The sequence below is a fragment of the Candoia aspera genome, chromosome 6, assembly GCF_035149785.1.
Source record: "Candoia aspera isolate rCanAsp1 chromosome 6, rCanAsp1.hap2, whole genome shotgun sequence".
In the NCBI taxonomy this organism is placed as follows: Eukaryota; Metazoa; Chordata; class Lepidosauria; order Squamata; family Boidae; genus Candoia; species Candoia aspera.
Window position 1 is genome coordinate 26,278,848 of NC_086158.1, and position 25,287 is coordinate 26,304,134.

A 25,287-nucleotide genomic window follows, 5' to 3' on the forward strand; every position below is an offset into this window, starting at 1 on the left:
TATATTAGCTCTGGCAGAGGGTCAAGAAAGATTAGCTTTCAGTTTAGTAGAACAACAAGCCAGTTTTTTTCTTTCACAGCTACACAATAACTTGCAGTTGGTTTCTATAAGTACTTTACATCCTTGAGTGGCCATGTTTGCCTCTGTGCCTAGAACCCAAAAATATTGTTAAATGGAATGTGACCCTTTTCCCTAATCTACTTATCTTAAGGGGGTTTGTATTAATTCTTTGCACCATTCAAGCAATAATTGCCTGAACTGGAGGGTGGGCATGGTTAAAAGGTTTTCCAAAATGTGTTCTAGGATTATCTGATCACAACAAAACTGCTTATTATGTTTTATACACTGACTCAGCAAGTAAAGTAGGGCTACCATGTCTGCATCTTTAGAAGCTCGTATTTCAGCAGTGAATACACAAAGATTTCTCATGTAAACGGAGAAATAAAACAAAAAGTATCGTAAGGAATTTGTTTTCCTCTTTATGAAGAATATTACAGCCCTGAACCAGATTTTGTTTTCGTTTGATGAAATCAGTGATAATGACTGGACTGGCATCTAAGTAGGAATAGGAAAGGTCAACAGTGGAAGATGATTCATTATTTTAAATTGATAGTGCCAAAGAAGTTCTCTGTAAAACTTTATTTTCTATATCCTAGATAGGTTTAGGACTAAATTCTATTTGATTCGGTTTAAGTAATAGTCTATGTGATTATCCCCTTGTATTTATTGATTTCCTCCTCCTGTCACCTTTGGCAGCAACTTTCAGAAAAAAATTGGGGGGCCACGCACTCAGCAGATCAATCCAACATTTTTCCAAATTGTACAGAATTGCGTGATATAAATGCTGCCATCAAAGGGAATATATAGGACAGAGAACTGTCTCCATTCATGTACGTGCATCAGCTCTAAAACAAGACATGCTCATTTGAACTGGACTTAGAAATCAGTGGGATCTGAATTGGTCAATTCATTATGTAGAAATTGAAAAGAATATCTGATTCAAGTATATTGCTGTTTTATATTGATCATGTGTGAATGTATTTTTGTTTTTTTTATAAAAGGGCTGTGCTAGAGTGTTGGGACTTGAAAATGTTTAGAGATCAATTCATTAGTCACTGTAACAATGGCTGCATTCCTAAGCTGACTTGTGATTTATTTTATATAGCGAATATTATTTTTAGGATATTTAGGACCACATTGGCTCATATTACAAACATTGTTCCTGTTTAATTGTTTGTTTAAAGTTTAACAGAGATTTTGTTATAAAAGTCTCATACAAGATCTTGTTACATACATGCAGGAATTTATCAATATAGTTAGTAATCTAATATAATATAGCAGTGTTTCATTTAGCACAAATCCTATATCAACTTGAGGAATAATCGTTATGGAAATCAATGAAACTATGAATCAATGTAACTAACTTTTGAATGAATAAGTATAGGATTGCCTTGATACAATTACTATAATTCAGATGTTTATAGCTGGTCTGGTAATTGTCAGTGATACAACTTTCCCTGTTGTCCCAAGGTTTTAGTTACTAAGACTGGATGGCCCACAAGCCCCTTTGTGCATCTCCCTACCCTAATCATGATTGCTAAACACTGATGGCACAGTTTCCCACCATTTTGAGATAAAGGATATATGAAAACTATAGCATAAACCCTAAAATAGATGTAAAAAGAAACAAAACCTCCAAAATATACCCCCAAACACCCAGAAAAGCAGAGGTGTCCACAGGGGATGTCAAAAAAGTCAAGATGGTAGCCACAATCATACAGTCAAAGCCCTGCCTCTTCTAGTGTGCATCATGACACATGTAAGAAAGGGTAAGACTCAGATCTTATGGTTGTGGCCAACTTCTTGACTTTTTCAATCCCTTCTTGGGGGATATGTGTGCAGGAAAATATGGGAAATTCTGGCCCCAGATACACATGTGAAGTGGTGCCCTATACCTGATGCTTTTCTCCCTGCCTGCATCCCCTTCTTCAGTAAGTTGTAGCTCCAGTTCATAATGGGTAGCAGTACTTCTACTGCATACATCAAAGGCCCAGAAATGATACTGGTTCTTCCTGTATAAGAATGATCAAGAAAGAGTGCAGAAGAGAAGGACTGAAGGTGTGAGAGACACATGAAAGGAAATGGGTGGATAAATTATGGGGGTGGCACCCAAATGCAACTACAATTTATTGAAGACCTCCATTTGGTATTCTTTGTTTCTTTGGAAGTCTTTCTCACAAATTCCTTTTCCTTTCAAAACCAAACCACAATTAATGTAACCAGTGTGCAAGGTCCCTCCAACCACATTCATTCTGTAAGTGCTCACTGGTCTCCCACATGCCTTGAAAGGATGTTACAAGTGACTGTCCAAATGAATTAAGATTTTTTTTAAAAAGCAGGAATTTAATTTAGAACATTTCCTCCCTAGTGACTTGTAGCATCTTGTAATACAATCCAGCCATCATGGAGGTAATATAAAACCTCTCCTGATTATTAATATATTGGTTTGGTGATGGCTGCATGTCTCTAAACATCACTGTAAGTCTGTTGCCTAAGTCACAATCATGTGTTTTTAGGATTCTTAATTTATTCAGAGAGCCAGTTTGGTGTAGGCACCAGGTTAGAAACCAGGAGACCTTGGGCCAGTCACTCTCTCTCAGCCCTAGGAAAGAGGCAGTGGCAAATCACTTCCAAAAATCTTGCCAAGAAAACTGCAGGGACTTGTTGAGGCAGTCACCAGGAATCAAGACTGGTGATCAACAAGGCATTCCCCACCAAAAATCTTCAGACTCTTTATACCTATCTAGTTCCATATGCACCAATCATCCTGTTGCCTTTTAGGGTAAGCAATGGTATGTAGAGTACAGAAACATAGCAAGAAATACTAAGTCAAAGAAATTAGGGCCAGAAGATAAATTCTAAGTAAATTTAGTTTGCATCAACACCCTTCCCTGTACATATCTTTGTATTCCTGCAAACTGTCCTTGCTTCTATTACATTCAGACACTGACTCATACACTTTTTTGTTCTTTAGCTTTTATACCTCAGACCTAAACTTTATGGAACCTTCATTTTTATCTATTTATTAAAAGTATTTCTGTTCCTTCTATTTAAGAAAATTCGGAAGATACAATTATTGTGCACTGGCTGGATTCCTTCAGCCTTGACTTAACTTATTGTATTAATCCAACCACTTTGGTCTTTCAAGAAGGGTTTATAGGTGATCACTCTCAAAGAACCTTGCCAATTTTGGTTTATTTAGCAAATTATAATTAAGCAAGCCATGGTTTTTGTCAGATGTGTAAGCCAGCACATATTCTTTATTCCTAGGCTACAATTCCATACCTAATTAGTTAGAAAAAAGCCCCTTTAAACTCAATCAGTTTATTGTTGGTTCATGTTAATTTCACAAATGTTAATTCACAAGTCAACTCTGTCCTATTTCTGTATCTGCAATTTAAAAATAAAATATCTCAGGCAAGCATAATTTTAAGCAAAATACATTTTAAATGTATTTTCTCTTAATGTATCCATTTCATCAATATATGTTATCCTAATGTGCACCTTTTATATATGTTGGACCAAATATATCCAATAAACTACTAATCATGGTATTCTTTGGGTAAGCAATTTAATTTAAACAAGTATAAAACCAGTATATTTCTCCTGTATACCTGCCCTTCGTCTTTCATTGGAGCTTAATATTATCACTAAGATAAGGTATTTGTACTTAGCACCAAGTCTGAAATAGTATTTTCGTTGTGAGAAATTTCTTTTTGATTCCTGCATGAACAGAGTCCTGTTTTTCATTTAATATTAGTATTATTCAGGCTAATTACTTCTAGAATATTTCAAAATAAGAATTTTAATCTGGCAAATGAACTGAAGTTGCTTAAATCTGTTTTAGTTAGCTGAAAGGTTAATCAACCTACTTGGTAAACAAAGTCCTCTGGGAAAGTAGTAGTTTACAGGAATATGCTGAAATCCTTGCAACTTTCAAATACATATATTTGAGTAACTGACATTATTATTTGCTAGATGTCCATCAAATAATCCAGTATTATTCATTTATAATTATCTACCTATCTCCTCAGCGAGAGAAAGATTCCTTGCTTCATCACTCTTGCCATCTTTTATCTTTATCTTTTATCTTTTATTGATTTTATTGTATTTTCTTTGTTTGAATGTTGTGAGGTGCCCAGAGCCACTGACAGTTGGGAGGCATACAAGTTTAATAAATTATTATTATACCAGGAAAGAAGTTTCTCCTCTTTAACATGTACATTCTCTGATCACTTTTACCTATTACATTCCATTTTATGCTGTGAAAAATCAGCATAGAACCTGTGTTGTACTTAGGTACTGGCTTCTTTTACCAGATATATTTAACTGAATATTAAATATTTAACCAGCCTCAACATGTCCAAAAAAATCTGAGACCTAAGGCATTGCAAGACAGGAGGTCATTTACCTTCCTTCCATGTCACCAAGGTTAATTATTGGACATTTTGCTTTCACATAGTCTTGACCTGTTGCTCAGATCTAGGTGGGAAAATTAATCTGAGGTTATCCCTTACTTCTAGTCCCCAAACAGAGGTGCTGCAGTTCTGTGTTTTATGTATATATTTGTTATATATATATATTGCAAGGGGGTGGGAGAAACATTTTTTCTCCCACTTATACCCCAAATATATACTGTGGATTTTTTAAAAAAAACTATAAACATCCATTTTTAATTCTAACTTGCAAACATTCCCTGTTGCAAGATATTATGTACCAATCGAAGCAAATATTTGTAGCTCAGGGCTGAAGCCACAGCATATAAACTGAGAGCAAGGCCCACTCCCTCTTTGCACTGAAGATGTTGCCTAGTCTGGCAATGAAACATCTGCAAGAAAACAACAAGGCTCAGAGAGCACCAAGGACTCCAAAGATATTATGTGCTAGCCAGCTCACAATTAGCAGCTTGGTTAGAAAAGAAAATTTACAAAATTTACAAAAGAAAATTCAGTGCTCCAAATTGTAAGATAGTACCGTACTAGTACAGAATGATTCCACCCAGTATCTTGGAACTGAAATGCACTGAAATCTTAACTAACGCTCTGGAGTAGTGCTGCTCCCACAATGACCCTGACCTCTTGGCTATCTTGTAATTAAATATATGCATACATACCCCATTTCCGTTCACTGAAATGTTCTTCAACTTTGAAATAACTTTTTTTTTTCATAAATTGAATGAGGGAAGGAAATAGGAAGTGCTCTTCTTGATAAGGTGATCTGAGCAGCTTGCTTGTTCACCTAGTCCAATGTTGACAAGCTTGAATTTTAGAATTTTTCCAATTGTAGAATTTTAGAAAATTTCCCATTGCCTGTTATGTGATCCCTTTAACTGGAGATGTCAAGGGTTTTGCCTGAACCAATCTGCAACATTAAGCTTTAATCTGTCTCCATGGAGACCTTTAGAGGGTAAGCATCCTTCCTGGCTTCTCAAACTTCACTTAAATCCCAAGGAAATTATTCAAGAGGAAGCTCTCCCATAGGCCTTTTCCAGATTAAGAAATGTGGCTAGCCATGCAGGCTTCAGACTGGTAAAAATAATTGTATCACAGGAAGCAATCACCAGCAGCAGTACCCCCAGTCTTTAACAAAATAATCTTAAAAAAAAATACCACCAAGAGAAATTCAAAAGAAATTCTCAAACACTTGGAGAAGAAGGCAGAAAAGAGAAATTTATTTTGCAGAGAAGATAATGTCAGAAATTGCACAGCAATTTGGCCCAGCGTTATTCAATGGATTATTCACATTGTGCTATGACATTTTTGATTATATGATGATGGATCAGGTGGCAGGAATCCCAGATGAGGCTTCAGCCTTACTTTGTTCCTTATCAGTCTTTGCTTGTTACAAAACTGAAGTAGGATTTAATTTCAATTTCTAGGTTCCAGTTTCATATTTTGTTTTTGATCCATGATTAAGGTGGACTTGGTTTTTTTGTTTTTGTTTTCACTTTGTTGTCCTGAGCATGGTAGATGATACAGGAGCTTGAAGACATTCTCTATGAGAACAGGCTGAAGAAACTTGAGATGTTTAGTCTGAAGAAAAGAAAATTTAGGAGAGACATGATAGCCATTTTCAGGTACATAAATGGGAGAGCAAGACCATCATAATATTATGTAGATTTAATATACGGTACTGCAGAATGTTAATCCAAAACAGTTAGAGCATGCTTATACATTAAAAGGAGATCCCAGATAAAGAAAGAATCACTTGATAAGCCCAAAGGGAGATGTGGGTATCCTTCATGGTGTGAAAACATTGTAGACACATTCCTTGAAAGGCCACATACAGCTTATGCCAAAGGTCTAATTGTTATTCTAAAAGCTGTTCCTGCACTTTACTGCGGAAGGAAGAGAGATAAGAATATGCCTCAAATCTACCACCTCCTCTTAAGGCATTAATTCTATAATTGATTAATCTCTAGCAAGCACAAACTGGCACAGTAAAGAAAATTTCATTCTTGAAGGTGGTACAAGAGAGATACAACAAAAATACACAACTGTATTAATATATTTGTATATGTAAACATGATTATTTATTCAATCTGAGTTCTTCTTCCAAGTCTCCTCAACTGAGTTCCTCTTCCAACTTTCCACAATATGGAACAAGTTCCTTGGAGCAAGATTTGTATAATGGCGGAATTGTACACATATGACTTGTCCATCTTTAGACTCTTAAAGAAGCTGGACAACTACCTTTCATGGATGGTTTAGTTGATTTTCCTGCACATTGCAGGGGGTGGGATCTGATGATCCTTGTGATGCCTTCCAACTCTACAGTTCTATGAGTCTAGGATTCAGTGGTATAGCAGTATCAATAATGTACATTAAAACATACTGTCTTTTGAGCTGAAGGATGCTTCTAAATGAGACTTTTGTTGTGCAATGAAGAAGATACATTTATTTATAACCCTCATATGGTTTGGTTTGGTTTGGTTTGGTTTGGTTTGGTTTGGTTTGGTTTCCTTCCTTCCTTCCTTCCTTCCTTCCTTCCTTCCTTCCTTCCTTCCTTCCATCCATCCATCCATCCATCCATCCATCACAACGTAAAATGCAAAAACAAATACACAGTGTCTGGTTGACTGTGCACTGTGCACTGTCTGAAAGCTGCCAAAGACAATGCTGGGGCATTTGGAAGAGGCAATCTCATGATCATTGGGGGAAGAATTGGGATGACAAAAAGTATACTTCTGGTGCAAATATGTATAAACTTTAGTCCTCTGGAAACTTGGATATATTTTAATTTTATTTTTATATCACTGCCTCCAGATAAAGAAGTCATGCTCTTCTGCCTCAAGTGCTTTCTTATTATGCTACGGAAGTCACTCTAGCCCTTTTAACCTCTCCTTGCTTGCCTAGCATTAATCACTCCATTCATTTTAATGGCTGTGATTGTCTACAATACAGTCACTTAAATCCTAAAATCTTTTCGTTCATAGCCTAGCCTAGATGCTACCAGATCTAAAGAGATCCCAGAAACTCTGTACAGACCAGTCATCCCAGAATTCCTCCAATGGAAAGTGTGACCACGAAGCATCAGCAGTCTGTGAGAGCAACTAAAACACGACTATTTCTCATCATCGTTCACCATAACCATTATTTGTTTGAGCTGAAAAGATTGTTTGCATTTCTACTATCCCATGAGCTAATCCCCTTCAGTTTGTTCTTAATATCATTGAATCATGGAACTGTAGAGTTGGAAGAGACCACAAGGATTATTTACCTATAATTTATTTATTTACCCACAATTTACAGAAAAGCCAATTAAGCCATCCATCAGAATCTTTTAAAAACCTGTAGAGATGAAGAACCCTCAACCTCCATATGTAGACTGTCCATTGTTATGCCAATCTTATTGCCAGGAAGATTTTCCTTATATTTAAACAAAATCTAGGTAGCTGCAATTTATATCCATTATTTCTGGTCCTGGTTTCTGTGGTCATGGAAAATAGGTCTTGACCATCTTCCCTGTAGCTTCCTTTATATATCTGAACATGGGTAACATGCCTGCCCTGTGTGTTTTTGTCTCCAGACTGAACATCCCAAGTTTCTTCAGCCTATGAAACAATAATCTTATTCTGGGCTATGTGAAACCCTGGAATAGTACCAAGGGAAGCATCCTTTTAAATGAGATTGAAATACATTCTCATGAGCATAGTACATGTTGTGTTTGGGTTCCTTTCTCACCTAGTGCCAGTGTATAAATTTCCAAGTAAGGTTCAAACCCTAAGGTTGGATGGGTACATCTCAATTAAATGCTAACTAGATTACATGCTGCTATGTAGACAAAAAGCAGTTAGTCACTATTTCCTGATTACACACAGAATCCATTCTTACTTTTTCCTTTCAGATGAATGCTGTCTTCCTAAGATTGATTGAGGTGTCTGAGTAGAACCATAAGGAATTCCCTTTAGAAGCAAAGTTCTTCAGAGGAACGCCCACACCACCCCCAACTTCTCAGGATAAGACAAGAATCCAGTCAGTGCTATTTGTCTATTGTTCTACCAACAGCAATACTTTTATTTGCCAGGCACTGGACTTGTCAGACAAGAAACATATCCCAGCAACCGATTCTTGTAAATGCAAAATGACTCCATTCAACCAAGAAAGCAAGAGCTTTTGAACACTTGGGAAAGAATTTATCCACTGCTTTCTCTGCTCTTTTGACATGGGCTTACAAAATTGCAGCGGCTGTTTGAGTTGCCTGTTGATCCCCCTGGCACTGTGGAGTATTGTTGTAAATATTCTTCTATATTTTCCTGATGGGAAATCTTCATACGCCTCCAGCAATAATCTCACCAACTATGTGTGGTATTTTGAAGGAATCTGTTTCTCAGGTATTATGGTAAGTATGGCGTCTCTGGTTTGCTAAAGGCATCTTTCCTTTTCTCCACAGGACGGTTTGATCTTGAGATGGTAGATGGTCCAGGAGGGCATCCAGGAAAGAACAAAATCAAAGTAATAACTTTATTTTAGAAGCAGTAAATTTAGTCTAGAGCCAAACACAACAAGTCAGTAGCTGAGTCTTTTAAAGTTGGTAGAGGTATTTTTTAACGTAACTTGGTTATTTTTTTTCCTCACAGATGGTTTAAGCATCATATTTACTGTAGGTCATTATATAGATTTGTATGATTGATCTAATAATGGTTTGGACTTGGATTAACAATAATTCTTACTAATGTAGACATGCAAAACAAGTGAAATTTAGTTGGGATGGAGTCCTGCTAACATTATTCCTTCACTCATTCTTTTATTTCAAAAAGCTTCTATCCAAATTTCCTATTATGTATATGTTTGTGTTTCACAATAATGATATTCCAAAACTATTGAATTTGGTAAGATGCCTGACTTTTGATTAAAAAAATACAAAAATTGGCTCTGTGTCTAATTGGTTGTAATGGGAGTTTGTGGTAACCAACTTTTGGCTTGCTTTCAAAATTAATATACTAGAATCTGCTATCCACAATTAGTTTCCTTTAAGTCAGCTGCAGGACTGATTGGATACTCAGGACATTCTCAAGAATGTCTGTGCTTGATATCTAAGAAATAAAATTCCCTCACTTCTAATTTTTAGTTGTATGAATGCAGTTGTGAGCCTTAACAAGAAAAAAAAAAGATTGAGGAAGTCTTAGGAAAACATGTGTGCATTATAAATGAAAGAGACCCTGGTTGGCTCTTCCATAAAATCCACGTTTAAGCAAAGCGATTGCACAATAAAGATCTTGCCTAAAAAACCCTTCCTTAGTATTTCTTCACATGGTGCTGAGTCCTGACATTCATGTGGGTTCCACAACTATTTTCTAAGTGAAAATAAGTAATGCACAGAAAAAAGAAATATGAATATTTCTTAAAAAGTGACTCACCTGCCACTGGTAGAGTTCCAAGACAATCTATTAACTTGTAACTAGCACATGGTTAAGATGGTATGTTACATAGCCATTCGCTCCAGTCTAATGCTTCTATATACAGTATGCTTTTGAGCACCCATGAAGATCTTACCATGTGGGCTTCCCAACTTACTTTACTAAAAAAAAACAATGCAAGAGATTACTTTATTTGCTCTTTGGTCTGTCTAAAGTAAGTTATAAAATAATTTTTCTTAGGTGCAGGATGATCCTTTGGGATATGCCAGTTTCTTCTTTGAACATACCATCCTAGAACCTGTGATCTTCCAGGTATCCAGACTACAACTCCCAGCATCCCAGCCAGTACATGAAATGGTGGAGAGAGCTTGGATTTGTAGTTCAGCAACAACTTTACAGCTAGAGATTCCCTATAGATTCTAAACTGATACAGATACATTTAGGATTTTTTTCTTTAAATATAATACAAATGCAAAGTATCTGATAGTTCTGATATCAGGAAGGGTGGTTTATCCTTTTCCTTGGCAAGCATGACTGGAACAAAGACCAAGCTTTTCCTCCACTGTACAGGAAACATAGGGGGAAAAAAAGCCCCATTGGTACCAATTCTATTACATCTAGAGCACCAGTGCAAATTAGAGTATTTCCTGTTGGGAATTATCCATCTTTTTGTGTCTCTGTCTTGCTATTTTTATAGGTGTCTTTCAAAAGCTAATGTTATACGTTCTATATTTTAAAACACTTTTCATCATATGGTAAGGGGAGCACCAGCAAACTATGCCATATTCAAAAGATAAAACTATTGGCAGTGTTCAGCATAAGTTGAATGTTTGTGCATACATTCTACCTGTATAATCATCCATGACTGTGAGGAACACGAAGACAACCATAAGTTGCATATATTTTCCTTCTGTTTATTTCTGAATCATGTATTTCTGACATGCCTTGGTTCTGTGCTTTCAGTCAAATTTGGTGCAAAGTAGCTACTCAACATCATGCATTATCTAATCAGAATTATATCAGTTTCTGGATTTTGTGAGTTTAATGTTATCGGACTTGATATCTTCTGTGCTTTCCCTACTGTCTTCCAGATTCTTATGCTGGCAGCACTTTTGGTAATTCTGGACCGGGATACCTTTTATAAATGCTTCCAAAGTGAAAGTTGCACCAGAACATATAGGGTGAGTATCTGGTTTGCAAATGTAGCATTTTTGCTTAAAAAGACCTTCCTTCCTGCTCTGACTCTTCTGACCCACTGGCTGATGCTTCCTTCCTTATTCTGTGATGTAAATAAGAAATAAAGGGCCTCTCTCCTTTCTTTTTATTTCTGCAGCAAATCTGCAAAGGCAAACAAACAAGAACAGGAAAAATAGCTGGCCACTATTCTGGAATAGATGGACTTCCCCCAGTGTTTTTTATACCACTATCAATAGAGATAGCTTTAGAATTGTTGCCAAAAATTTCTGCCCTAGACTTCCATCTGTTAACTGCTGTTTGCAGCCTTATGTTCTCCAAATCAATTAGACCAATTAGTGTAATTCTTAGTCCAGATTAGTTAAGATTAAAATAGGGTGCACCACAGTCTCAAGCAGGAAGCAACACAAAGACCTCTGTTTGGCCTGTCATCATATTTTAAATGAACAATTAATCTTTTCCTTAATTCCATATTTTCGCTCAGCCTTAGCAGTGCAAGTTCCCTAAAGCTATCCCTACAACAATCACACTGCCTTCCTGCCAAGAAGCATGATTTAATGTTGCCCTTTCTGTCACCTTTGATCACATGAAGAGCTTAGCTCAGTGAGATCTACGTGGTCTTGACAGTTTAGGGATCTGTTTGGGTGTGTTATGAGAGGTCAGCTTTGGCATATCCCATTTAAAAATAAGTCAGCCTACCTCATATGGAGTGACATATTTGCTTAATGACATGCAAAGTAAGCTGGGAGAATAAGATTTTGTAAATATAAGTACATGAACAACAGTTAATTTTTAAAAAGAGAACGGATGCCTTGCAGTGACTAGGAACTTATTCTGAGAGACTGATTCAAAACTGCTACAAACTCACCTACATGGCTATAGGTCATATTTGCCCATATCACTGGGCAACATAGGTGGCAACCAAATGTCATGATTTTCAGTATAATAAACAAGAGCAAATACTGAATGGCTGTGTTTCTTGACTGGTAGCAACAGGGAGAGGTGCTTGTGGAATTTTCTTGCTCATAGCCAAAATAATGTTTGCTAAACTTCCCAATAATTTAGAGGAGAGAAGTATGTTCCATTTGGTTCTGTTTCTCAGGTAGAAAAGTAGTTTGGACTAGCTTACTTTCAGCAGAGAAGATACCATTTGAAGAAGCAAATATTATTGCCTACCAGTCTACACTCACCCTACTCTTTGCTAAGAGTTATAGTAATAAAGTAACCTTACATTAATTCATGACATTTTAGGACTGCATTTGCATATCATCCCAAACACAGCTAGAAAAGAGCTTTGCTTCTAAGTTTGGCCAGGAGTCCAAGCTTTTGGGCCTGAAGGGTACATCTGGCATTTGCAAAATGGTATGATGAGACTCACAAAATGCCACATGGACAGAATCAGTTGCAAAGCACATCCTGTCCTAGTTCTGTTTACTTTTGCCTTCTTTATGTATAGGGTGTATTTCCAAACAAAAAGCTGCAACTGCCCATCATGTTTTTTTTAAACTGTTATTTTTTAAGGCATTCTGCTTTGTAGCATGACAGCTTCTCCTCCTTTAAAAAAATCAAATGGCTTTTTAAAAAAAATATAGAGCCAGTGGTAAAGGGAGACTGGTCAGCACAAGGGAGGCTGCTGGGAGCACATGTACCATTTTGCGGCTCTCAGGCAGGATACTCATGACTTCCAGCCTTGCCTAATCACAAGTCACAATCATAAATCCATCAGCAATGTTCTCTGATTAGATCAGGAGAGATGCAGCATGCATATACCAGCAGTAGCTATACTTCCTTGTATACTTAAGTTGAGAAAAGGATAAGATATATCTACGGAAGTAGATCAGTGTTTCTCAACCTTGGCAACTTTCAGATGTGTGGACTTCCAGAATTCCCCAGCCAGCCATGATAGCTGAGAAATTCTGGGAGTTGAAGTCCACACATCTTAAAGTTGCCAAGGTTGAGAAACACTGGTGTAGATAGTTCGTTCCCTGTAATGATGGAATCCTTTCACTCCCTCTCACTGTGCTTCTTCTTTTTCTTTTAATGCAGCGTTTCATTTCTGTTGTGCTTTCCCTACTAGGGATTGCATTCTCTGGCTACAGTCTGATCATATCTGCTTTGGGCTTAGTGCAAGGCCCGTACTGCAAAACCCCAGCTGGCTGGGAATATGCCTTCAAAGACACTGCAGGCAGGTAAGAAGCAGGCTTATCTGCAGGGCCAACTTTAGATGCATTCATGTCCTAGACCAAATATTAAAATGACACCCTCCCATGGCCAGCTGGTGTGGCCCTCTGACCTTGCAAGGTGCTGGCCTTGGGACTGTGCCTCCTTTCTATTTTCAAAACTGCTTCGTTCAGCCAAGCCCATTTCCAGATTCTTGAGCCCACCCGGCATTCATCTCTGGAATTCTGATGGATGGACAAAGAGTCCTTGGGCTGATAACTGTGTGGTAGGACCACCTGACAGGCCTTTTACCTACATTCATGGTAATAATATGCTTCCATTTTCTTTATGCTACTGTTTCCCCTGATAGCTACCTCACGGATCATACTTCCTGGTCCCAATGCACTGAGCCTGCTTATGTAGTGGAGTGGAACATCATTTTGTTTTCTATTCTGATAGTTCTTAGTGGCCTTCAAATCTTGATCTGCTTTCTGAAAGTAATTGCAGAACTAAAGCAAATCCTGTGTGGAAATTATCCCATCTATGTTGAGGTAAGAGAACAATTTCCACAAACATTTCTTTTTACCTACCATAACTGCTTATGCTATTTTTGCTCCTCCATATAAGGCTGTATCTTCTTCTACATAGGCTCTAATAGAGTCTATAGATAGCTAAGAGGACCAGCATCTTCAGCTTTGCCTCCCTACACTTTGCATTCTAACACAGCCTTCCCAGCCTTGGCATCTTCAGATGTGTGGACTTCAACTCTCAGTATTCCTAGTTAGCATGTATATTGCAGAGAATTCTAGGGCTTGACATCTATACACCTGAGAGGATCCAGTTTATGGAAGATGTCCTACAGAAAATATAGAAGGTAGCATACATAGGATCCTGCCATACATAAAATTCATTCTATTAACTAACAAAAGGCATTAGCTAAGTTCACACAAGTGCCTTTTTTCCCCCACTGAGACTAGCTGAACAAACCATAGTGACTTGGTACACACATACTAATCCATAATGGGTAGAATTATATGCTAAACCAAAAACAAATAAACCAGTTATGGTTTATTATTTTATGTGAGCCAAACCAAAGGTAAGGCAATATGCTTCATAATTGTAGCTTACTGTGAATGAACTGCTTAGTGCTGAGAGCAGGGCTGCAGCTAGGGTCTGTGTCACACGGGGCAAACATGGATTCCGAACCCATTTTGGCGCCCCCCCAGCGCTCATTTTGGTGCCCCCCCCAGTTGCGGCCCTGGCTGAGAGAGAGAGAGAGAGAGAGAGAGAGAGAGAGAGAGAGAGAGAAAAGCTAAAAAAACAAACAAACCCTATGGAATTTCCTTCCATAGTACCTTCATCATGACATACTAGTCTGAATCTCTGGTTTGCCTCTCCTAATTAGCCAGAAGTTAGAAGACCAGAACAATTCATGGTTTCTGACTCAGGTTTGAGTTTCCAGATCACATTACTTGGTAAGCAAAGTACAGAAGGAGCTTTCATGGTCTGTTTACCCATTCCTGCTGGCAAACAGAGCAGGAGTTAGTAAGCACCACTCTTTATAATAAATTAGTATTGCTATATAATACTTCTGGTCTATACTGATGTACACATGCAATTTTTGGACAATTTTAAAAGATGGAAAAGGTACTGGGAAAAAATTGGAAGGATTACAAATGGGAGTTCAATGAAATGCCTGTAAAATTCTGTGAACAAGGCAGGATAATTGTGCAATAAAAGCTTAATCTGGAAGGGTCCATAATCCACATACAGCAGTAATGATCCTCTCACAGATTCAACTGGATCAATGGGAGAGGAGTTAATTTGTTGTAGATACACCCCCCAAAAAAGTCCCTTGCACCTTGTCAACGAATCCCCAGGTGGTAAATTCACTCCCAAACCCAGATTAGCAAAGGGTTAAATCAATTCTACCCAGACAACCAGATTGTGAGAATACTAAAGTCCTTACTGATTACCCCACTTTGCCTCCAAGGCAAAAGGGTAGCCAGAAAGAGCAGCTGAAGAAACAGGAAGCCTCTCCGTTATCAAAACCAAGGCCTGGCCCAAAGACCACCATTTCTGCAGCCTTGCCTGACTGCAGATGCCAAGCCATAATTATTTATTTATTAGATTTATCTTTCCTTTAAGAGAACACAGGGAATCTCCCTTTATTTAACCTCACAGCAGCAACCCAATGGCTGAAAAACAGTTTGTGGCCCAAATGTGCATAGTTAAGAGTGGGCCCAAATGTGCATAACTTGAGCCTGTGTCTCCTCATCCCTTTTCTACTGTCTTAATCACTATTCTGGCTCACACTTAGGACTTTTTGCTGACCAATTAAGAAGAGAGCTAACAGTGGGCTGCAAAGCTCTAAACAGCCTCTAGATGGCAGTAAAGACAGTTTGGGGTATCTTTTGCTGCCCAATTAAAAAAAAAAGGAGTAGTGATGTGATATTACACTGCTATGGGGTGTCAGGCACTTCATGGAGAAAGCAGGTGTGGACTCTGTATTCTCAAAATGATGACTTTTGACCCAGTATTCATATACTGCTACATCCACTGATTTTAAAAAATGTTGATTCAGTCAGTGATCATCTGAGGCTTTTGTGTTGTGGGCCAATCTGAACTCACAGGGAGATCTTGATGTGCCTATTGGAATCAGTTATCGTGACTGCAGTAGTTTGGATATAACTTTGTTTGTTTGTTTGTTTGTTTATTTCAATGTATATGGCATGCCCATATGAACATCATGACTCTGGGCAGCTAACGACAGTTAAAAAACACACAATATTGCAACAATCTCACAATAAATACAAATCAGCAGCAGAGGTAAAAAAAATAACACAGCTGTCAGCACAATCATCCCACAGGCTCTGCAAGACGTCCTAGAACCATGTTCATTAAAATCTTGTATCTTTCTGTTCTTTTCACAGCCTGCACTGATCTAAAGTCTTGGGGGATGACTCCAACATGACTCCATCATATTCCTGAGCATACATTTTGATACTAATTTTTAAAGCAGGTTCCTCTGTTTCTGTGTTACACAAGAAGGAAAGCCAATGTTCTTCCAACATATTATTTATGATGCTCCACACGCTTCAGCTCAAGTGTACAGTTTTTGGAAAGTCCATTTTTCTTGTTGCCCGTTTGCATACCTTTTCCCTCCATTGCATTTGTTATATCTTTAAGTTGTGAGCTCCTTGAAAAATGATGGATCTTTTGTTTTTACATAATGTAAAGCACTTGCATATCATGAATAAATATTTAGTTGATTGAGCAATCACATTATTGTGAAATGGCAACAGGAACATTCTTCGGTGATAAACATATATCTGGACTACACCATTTTGGATCAGAAATGGGATCTTGCATGATTTTATTCACAACTGAATAAAAACTTCCCTCCGCACAGATGCTGGGAGAAATGTCATAGTGTGAGAGGAGATTTGGGGAATGTCTTTTGCATGCAGAAACCCGTAAGAACAGTCTTACCCATTGGGTAAGTTCACCCATTGAGCGAGAAGACTTGAGGGTTTCCTAATTTTCCTTAATGAAATACAGTTATATTTACTTTGGATAATTCCCCACAGGGAGTATCCTTAATTAAAAAACACACTCAGTCCTAACTGAAAATACTTTGCACCTCTTCACATACTTGTGATCTCATACTGTCTTTTATTTTCAACAGCCATTTTATTTCTGGCTCAGTTGCAATGTTTCTGGAATCACTGAAAACATGCCCCTTGCATTTGTTGTACTGAAGCTCTGCAGAACTTACTGAGCAGATCATCTCCCCATTGGTGATAGCTTGCCTTTTTACCTGCTCCAAGGAAATTATTGCTGTTGTGCAATAATTGGGTCAGAAAATAAAAAATTGATAAAGTTGCTCAGGAACCCTTTTACTTCTAATAAAAATCTACATGTATTAACAAGTAATAATTGTGATTGCGCTGAAGTTAATTTTTGGTTTCTGCAAATCATCAGCCTTGTAAATGTCAGCTTTTGAAGAAAATGGCAGAAGAAACTGAACAGGTGTATAATTGGGATTAGTAAAACAAACAAATTAAAACAAATCTTCAAAGTGCATTGTAGAGCTTTTAATATAATGTTGCCAAATTTGTCCCAATTATCAATTAAGTCATGCATCACAAACAACCAAGAATTCAAGCAAAAGTATATTAAACAATAATATTCACAAGTAATGCCAGTCTTGTCTGAATTTTGATAATACTGCACTGATACATGATTAACTGCATAGAATTTTGGACATTGTCCTCCAGTTTAAAGCTGAAATATAACATTCCCCATGTTGTGAAATGCAGGAAATTTCAGCTATATCAAATAGAAGGAGCAGAAGAAGATTGCTGTCCTGTTGGGAAACTCCAAAGCATTTCACCATAGCAGGGACTCTTTCTAATCTTTTAACATTCTTTTGATTAAGAACATTTTCCAAATTCACATATTGAGTTCTCAAACCTGATTTGCCTTTGAACAAGATTAACTGTGATACAAATGTTTTTTTCCTTTTGTTTCAAAAATCCCTGAGCTGCCTAAGAATTATTGCCACCAAATCTGGCAGTCTTTGTTTAGACAAGAATTGTGCAATTTTCCAGGCTGTTGAACTAAGTAAAAGCTTGCAAAGAGGAAATACTGAAGATATATAAAGAAGGTGTTCCTGGGTAAGTCCATTGGACTAAACAGCTTAGAACATGAAGCTGTCTGTGCTATGCCACTTGCTGGCTTATTATTTATTCCAAGTCTCTGCAATAACCAGAGAATACTACATTGGAATTATAGAAGTTGATTGGAATTATGCACCAGGCACAAAGAACATCCTATCTGGGAAGCCCTTTTCAGAAGAAGAGTAAGTCTCACCTTGTATTAATTGGGCTCATATTAAGTTTTCTCTTTGTTAGTATGAACTGTTTACTTCTGTTATTTCTAATAAGCAATATTCTGATATGACTGGATGCAGAGAAGGCTAAGTGCCCAATATTTATGCCAGCCATGCAGAGGAGGACATTTCATCCAGAGAACATAACCTGAACTTGCAGAATAAGTTTCGCCTGCCAAAATGTTACTTCACACAACAATAAGGAATTGGGACCTTGCCTCTCTTTGCGCCTGTTGTTCATGCCACCTTTTTTCTTTGTAGGATGTATATAATTATAAACTGACCTTTACTTTTGTTTGTATTGTATATGATGCAGATTTACTTCTACAAAGCAGAAGATGACCTAGTTATAGATTAATGTTCATGTTTTGGGGTGGGAGGAAGAAGTGCTTTCTGCTAACTGGATCAAAAACTGAAACTAGATCAGCCCAAATATTTCACACAGGAGGTGGCATAAGAGAAAGGAAGTTATCCAATAACAGTGTAAATATGATTGTCCTAATCTATTTAGAGGTATTTCATTTTATTGCTTAGGAGATGAATCAGTAACCTTTTCAGGCATTGCAATGCATTTATTGGAATGTTCTTTTATGAGATATCACTTGAAAACACCAAGATTCAGCCATTTTATTATTATCTTTTTAATTTCATTTTTGGGGTTCTGCAAGTGCTTTCTCCCAAGGTCATGGGTATTCTAGGACCCATGGTCATGGCACTGCCAATCCTTGATTCTAGGGCAGTGTTTCTCAACCTTGGCAACTTTCAGATGTGTGGACTTCAACTCCCAGAACTGGGAATTCTGGGAGTTGAAGTCCACACATCTGAAAGTTGCCAAGGTTGAGAAACATTGTTCTAGGGTTTTCACCTGGAGAGGTTCTAGTGGTAGCAGTTAACAGCTGCGGTGAAACTATTCAACCTTTCATTCCTCAGTGTTCTTAATAAATAGACAGAGTGGTAGGAAAACACAGGAGGAATATGGATGGAAAACATTCAGGCAAATATTTGCAATATTCCAGAGGAAGATGCCCCCCAGGCGTTGTCATGTGGCCTTAATATTGGGCTTGCTTCCCCTGGTGGTTTCTTCTTCCTTAGTACGTTTCCCTTCCTCTTCCCAAAAGGAACTGAGAGGCAGCCTGCAAGCAGGGTCTTTTTAAGACCCCGAGAACCTGGGGACAGTATGTGTATGTGCACACTCCCTGCCCCCTTCCTACATTAATATATGTTTTGTTTTCTCCACTGCCTTTTCTGCATTGAAGTCAATAACCCCATAATGGTGGCTGTGTGGAGAAAGTTGAAGTGCTAAAATAAATCTTGCTATTATATTTTAACTGATTAGCTTTGCTGTTTGAATGAAGAAAAATATACATCTGGTCATTTCAAATAGTTTGGATGGAACCCTTCCATGAGTGAATCCTGGAGTGATTACCTTTATTAATATACCCCCTTCAAAAAGCCCAAGGATATATTTCTTCTGTCTTGGCATAGACAGAAGAGAAGGTAGATGTCATGACTGCAGTGAATGGTCTGTCACCACCTTGTAGGCTCCACCTCTCTGAAACCTGAACCCTTTCCTTTGGTTGTGAGAATCAGAAAAGAGCCAGCATACCACAGCTATTCTTAGGGCGAGCAAGACGTTTCTGATACATTAGAGTGAAGTTACCGAAGTTGTATTGGATATGATGAAATGGAGAGAAAATCGTTGTGTTTGAATTTTCTTAATGCATTTCTTATAGTTCATCTCAGGTTGAATGCATCAATAATAGCAGGTAACAACTCCTTTAAGCATTTCTGAATCAGTCAAACTGATCCTGGCATTCAACCTTTGCGTAACTTGAGGACTGTATTAATCAGCCTTATTTTTTTCTGTAAAAAAAGACAGGCAAGAAGGAAATGGGAATTCAGAGTTCCTTTTACTATCATCTAGTGATTGTCCAGATTTTTATAGCTCAGATCTGTAGTCCTAGCAAGATCAATACTTGTATGAAGAATGCCTGAAAAACATAATGTAACAAAAAGTTAGGCAACAGTGACTGGAATATAAACCAGACTTTTAGTGCTATTGTCTGTGGCCTGTTGTATTCAGTCTCTGAAAAAAGTTAGAACTGCTGGGTCAAATCCCTTGTTGTTGAAAATTCATTGAGGATGGTTAAATTACATGATAAATTACAGGCTTGGCATGCTATGTTTTGTATTTCATGTTTAACCTCTATTTAAATGCTTCAGCCCTCAGGAATCTTAGTAATAATGTAGGTTTATTTTTAAATGAAAGCCATTATCTTTGCAGAGAAAAAGAAGGAAAAGGACACAGTGCCCATGTCAACAGGAAACCATACAATTAAATATCAATTATTCGTACAGTTCTAGAAAGTCCATACATGCATCTTCAATTTAATTTGTGTCCTACAAAGCTTCCTGAAAAACAAACTTGTAAATGATTGTTTGTAACAATATTGGTTTGCCTTTGAAATTGTACAGTTCTCTGAATCCATCAAGACTTCAAAGCAACTCATCGGTTAACTATGAGCAAATCAAGCCTGCCAGGCATTCCCAAGCTTGCTGGGAATCAAACATTGAAATGAAATAAAACCTAAATGCTGTGAGGTGAGGATTTGTTGAACAGAGGGAGAAGTTACTGACTTTGATAGGGCTAAGAAGTCATCTTTGGGAGGCCCTACAGGAAACAAGATGACTCTGAAAGGCAAGTCTAGTGATCAAGATGACTGAATAGTACACTGTTCATTGTTCTCTCAACTCGGGGGACCCTCATCTCTGCCTTGTTGTGTTTTTTGGGTGGCAAGATAACTTCTAAAATGTTGATGCAATGCAGTTAAAAAACAGACCAATGTCTAAGAACAATAATGGAAGTTGTAGGCCAGACAAAGTAATCAGGTCAGATTCTGAAGAAAAAAATCAGGATTCCCAAATGCATGGTTAATCAGTCAGGCATAAACAAAAGCCACTTCAGAAACATTGATCCAGCATTGACCTGCTGCAATTTTTATTCTTCAAACTGTACACTACAGAGGCTATTTAGAATTGGCTGCTAACTTTTGCTGTTAAATAGCCAGAAGTGCTATTTAATTTGAATTTTGTCTTCTCAAAAAGAACTTGAACAATGAATGCTGTCCAATTATTTGCACAACTGTGATCAAAAGGCAAGTGAAAATAACTGTTGTATTGCAATACTTCTGTAACTATTTCCCAGGACCAACCTATTGTGTGCTACATAAGACAGGACCTTCTCCTTCTCCTTCTCCTTCTCCTCCTTCCTCTTCCTCTTCTCCTCCTTCTCCTTCTTCCTCCTCATTCCTCATTCTCTCCCCCATTATTAGCAGTAGTGGTGTAGGCAACTCCTTCTTCAGTGGAACCTATTATAAAAGAATGAGCAATGTTGTGGTGAGCCAGCATCAGAGAGCAATTAGCTCCTGGTTGTTAGAGTAATTTTTCCCCCCATTCAGTTGTGTCCGATTCTCAGAGATTGCCTGGACAAGGCCTTGCAGTTTTCTTGGCAAGATTTCAGAAGTGGTTTGCCATTCTTCCTAGGGCTGAGAGAAAATGACAGGCCCAAGGTCACCCAGTTGGCTTTGTGCCTAAGGCGGGACTAGAACTCCCGGTTTCTAGCCTGATGCCTTAACCACTACACCAAACTGGCTCTCTCATTATAGTTGGTTCGTTCGTTCATTGGCAATCACTCGTAGCCGAGTATGATTGTCTTCCAGGATTAAAACGGTGGATCCGTAAATGGCTGTAAAGGCCAATTCTGGATCTGCACAACTTCCAACACTGAGGGCATAGGTTTCCAGGTGGAAGACAGTCACAATGAGGATTTGCTTGACATGCCTTCCTCTTAGCTTGCTTCTCCCTTTCGCCTTGTACCCGTGCTTCTTCAAAATCCATAGCACCTTTAATAAGGACTGACCTCCAATTTAAATGCTCATGAATTAGGACTTCCCAGTTCTCAGTGCTGATATTAAACTTTTTAAAACTAGCTTTGAGAACATCTTTGAATCTCTTTTGCTGTCCACCAATATTCCGTTTTCCATTCTTAAGTTGGGAGTAAAGTAGCTGCTTTGGAAGACGATGATCAGACATTCGAACAACATGGCCAGTCTAGTGACATTGATGTTGGATGATCATTGTCTCAACACAGGTGGTCTTTGCATCTTCCAATATGTTAACATTAGTCTGCCTATCTTCCCAAGTACTTTGCAGAATTCTACAGAGGCAGTGTTGATGGAATCTTTCAAGAAGTTGGAAGTGGCATTTGTAGAAAGTCCATGTTTCACAGGCATACAATAGAGTCAGTAGTACAATGGCTTTGTAAACAAGCACTTTAGTCTCCCTGTGAATGTCCCAATCCTCAAACACTCTATGCTTCATTCGGGAGTAAGCTACACTCACAGAACTTAGACGATGCTGGGTTTCAGCGTTGATACTGGCTTTTATAGGTAGATGGCTGCCAAGATAAGGAAAGTGGTCGACATTTTCCAGTGACACAGCTTCAAGCTGAATTGATGGCGCTGCGAAGGGATTAATTCGAACTTGCTGGTAAAGTACTTTGTTTTTTTTAAAAATATTATGTGAAAGGTCGAACTTATCCTATGCTTCTGCAAAGATGTTTAGAATAGTTTGAAGTTCTTCCTCTGAGTGTCCGCAAACTACATTATCATCAGCATATTGGAGTTCTATAACAGAGGTTGTAGTTGCCTTATTTTTTGCCTTCAGCCTACTAAGATTAAAAAGCTTTCCATCTGTTTGATATATAATTTCTATACCAGTAGGAAGTTTCCCTTCAACAAGGTGTAGAATCATAGCAATGAAAATAGAGAATAAGGTTGGAACAATAATACTTCCCTGTTTAACGCCGGGTCCCACTTTAAATGGATCGCTTTGGGAGCCATCATTATTCAGGATTGTTGCCATCATATCATCATGGAGTAGCCACAAGATTTTCACAAATTTATCAGGACATCTGATTTTCAAAAGGATGGTCCAGAGAGCAGTACAATTCACAGTATAGTATCAAAAGCCTTAGTCAGATCAATAAACGCCATGTACGGAGGGCAGTTTTGCTCCTTGCACTTTTCTTGGACCTGTTGCACAGTGAAAATCATATGCACTGTCCCCCTGGAAGGGCGGAAGCCATTTTGACTTCAGGGAGGATGTCTTCTGATATAGATAGGAGATGATTTGCAAGAATCCTTGCAAGGATTTTACCTGCCTTAGCTAGAAGGGAGATGCCTCAATCGTTTCTGCAGTCTGTCCTATCACCTTTTTTTAAGAGTGATAATTATGGCATCCTTAAAATCTGCTGGAATCTCCTCCCTCATCCAGATTTTATCGATGAGCTTGTGAAGTTGTTGTGTAAGTTCAAGCCCGCCTTCTTTAAAAACATCAGCAGGAATCCCATCAGGTCTGCTAGCTTTGCTATTTTTCATTTGATTAGTGGCTTTACTAACTTCCTCCAAACTAAGGGGTACTGCAAGCTCGTTTCTTATTTGTTTTTGTGGGATTTGCAAGAAGACTTCATCAGCCACAGTAGAGTGATGATTTAGGAGATTGTAGTAATGCTCTTTCCAGTGCAGTGCGATAGATTGTCCTTAAGAAGTTGGACACCATCTGTTGAACGTAAGGGATTTGTACCATAATTTGTTGGTCCATAGATGGCCTTTGTGGCATTAAAAAAATCCTGTGCATCATGAACATCTGCAAATTGTTGGATTTCTTGGGCTTTTTTTATCTACCATGTGTTCTTAAGTTCTCTAGTTTTTCTTTGGACTTCTGCCTTTGTACTGGCGTAGATTTTTTTCTTAATGGCACAGTTAATATCTTTTTGCCATATCTGGAAGGCTTTTCTTTTCTTGTCAATAATGTATTCAATCTCACTATCATTCTCGTCAAACCAGTCCTTATGTCTCTTAGTTGATATCCTATAGTTTGTTCACAGGCTGAAATAATAGAGGTCTTCAATTGAATCCAGTGTTCCTCAACATTTTCAGGAAGTTCCAAAGGCAGGTGTTCCTTAAGTGTTGATTGAAAGCAAACTCGTTTAGTAGAATCCTGAAGGGCCAGTATGTTCATTTTATGCCTTGGTTTTCTTCCTTGGAGCCTACAATGAGGGACAATCTTTATGGCCATTGTAGATCGAATTAATCAATGGTCTGTCCAACAGTCATCGGCACTCATCATGGCTCTAGTGAGAAGTATATCACAGCCAATCTAGCACGGACAATTATAGTACATAATCTAGAAGATGCCAGTGTTTCGACTGTGGGTGCTTCCATGATGTTTTAAATGTATTGTTCTGGTGAAAAAGTGTGTTAGTAATGACAAGGTTATGCTCTGCACATTTGGTCAAAAGTAAGATTCCATTTGTATTGCTATTGTCAACTCCTTCTTTCCCAATAATTCCCGGCTACAAATCAAAGTCACGCCCAACTCTTGCATTGAAATCACCCAGGAGGATAATTTTATCCTCCTTTGGTATCTCTGATAAGATGGTGTCCAGCTGGGTATAGAATTTTTCCTTGAGATCCTCATCTGCATCTAGTGTTGGTGCATAAGCACTTAGAATAGTTGCCTGTTGGTTTTTGGCGAGTTTTGTTCGGAGAGTTGATAAACGTTCATTAATGCCAATGGGAACTTCTGACAGGAGCTTCATGAGGTTGTTTTTAATAGCAAAGCCTACCCCATAAATTTGTCATTCTTGTTCAGGCAGTCCTTTCCAAAAGAAGGTATAACCTTCTTTTTCTTCCTTCAGCTGTCCCTCTCCTGCTCTTTGGGTTTCTTGAAGTGCTGCTATATCTATATTAAAACGTCTGAGCTCCCTTGCAATAATGGCAGTCCTGTGTTCAGGGCATTCACTATCCATATTGTCCTGCAGTGTCCGTATATTCCACATTCCAAAATTCGTATGTCTTTTACGACTGCTATAAGGTGACCCCATTGGATGTGGTAATCCAATCAGGGAGAAAAATGAGGCAGACTATGTTTAGACCACATTTTCTAGCCCCTTCCCCATATGGGGTGAGCAGAGTGGATCCTAAATAGGACTGCTCAGTCGTGGATATGGCTGCTGAACTACTCAACTGCCTCAGACCTTGAGTCAGGACGACTGAAC

General features: G+C 38.2%; 2 protein-coding genes across 2 annotated transcripts in view; both read left to right on the top strand.

Annotated features, from left to right (window-relative positions):
- Positions 1 to 8,391: 8,391 nt before the first annotated feature.
- Positions 8,392 to 17,161, top strand: TM4SF18 (transmembrane 4 L six family member 18). Its single transcript, XM_063306608.1, has 5 exons — positions 8,392 to 8,901; positions 11,011 to 11,100; positions 13,160 to 13,302; positions 13,644 to 13,824; positions 16,207 to 17,161. The coding sequence occupies exons 1-5, from the start codon at positions 8,725 to 8,727 to the stop codon at positions 16,219 to 16,221; spliced, it is 606 nt and encodes a 201-aa protein (XP_063162678.1). The 5' UTR covers positions 8,392 to 8,724; the 3' UTR covers positions 16,222 to 17,161.
- Positions 17,162 to 17,960: 799 nt separating this feature from the next.
- The window catches only part of CP (ceruloplasmin), a 35,852-nt gene continuing 28,525 nt past the window's right edge, over positions 17,961 to 25,287 (top strand). The window contains exon 1 of the mRNA XM_063306616.1: positions 17,961 to 18,137. Within this exon, the coding sequence (XP_063162686.1) occupies positions 17,983 to 18,137 (155 nt within the window). The 5' untranslated portion in view covers positions 17,961 to 17,982. The remainder of the gene's footprint in view (positions 18,138 to 25,287) is intronic.

What these genes read in the sequence shown, in the direction of transcription:
- TM4SF18 (XM_063306608.1), top strand. Translation starts at nt 8,725, where the DNA reads ATGGGCTTACAAAATTGCAGCGGCTGTTTGAGTTGCCTGTTGATCCCC. An exon ending in GTTGCACCAGAACATATAGG is followed by an intron (nt 11,101 to 13,159) that starts GTGAGTATCTGG and finishes CTTTTAATGCAG; the next exon opens with CGTTTCATTTCTGTTGTGCT. An exon ending in TTCAAAGACACTGCAGGCAG is followed by an intron (nt 13,303 to 13,643) that starts GTAAGAAGCAGG and finishes TTCCCCTGATAG; the next exon opens with CTACCTCACGGATCATACTT.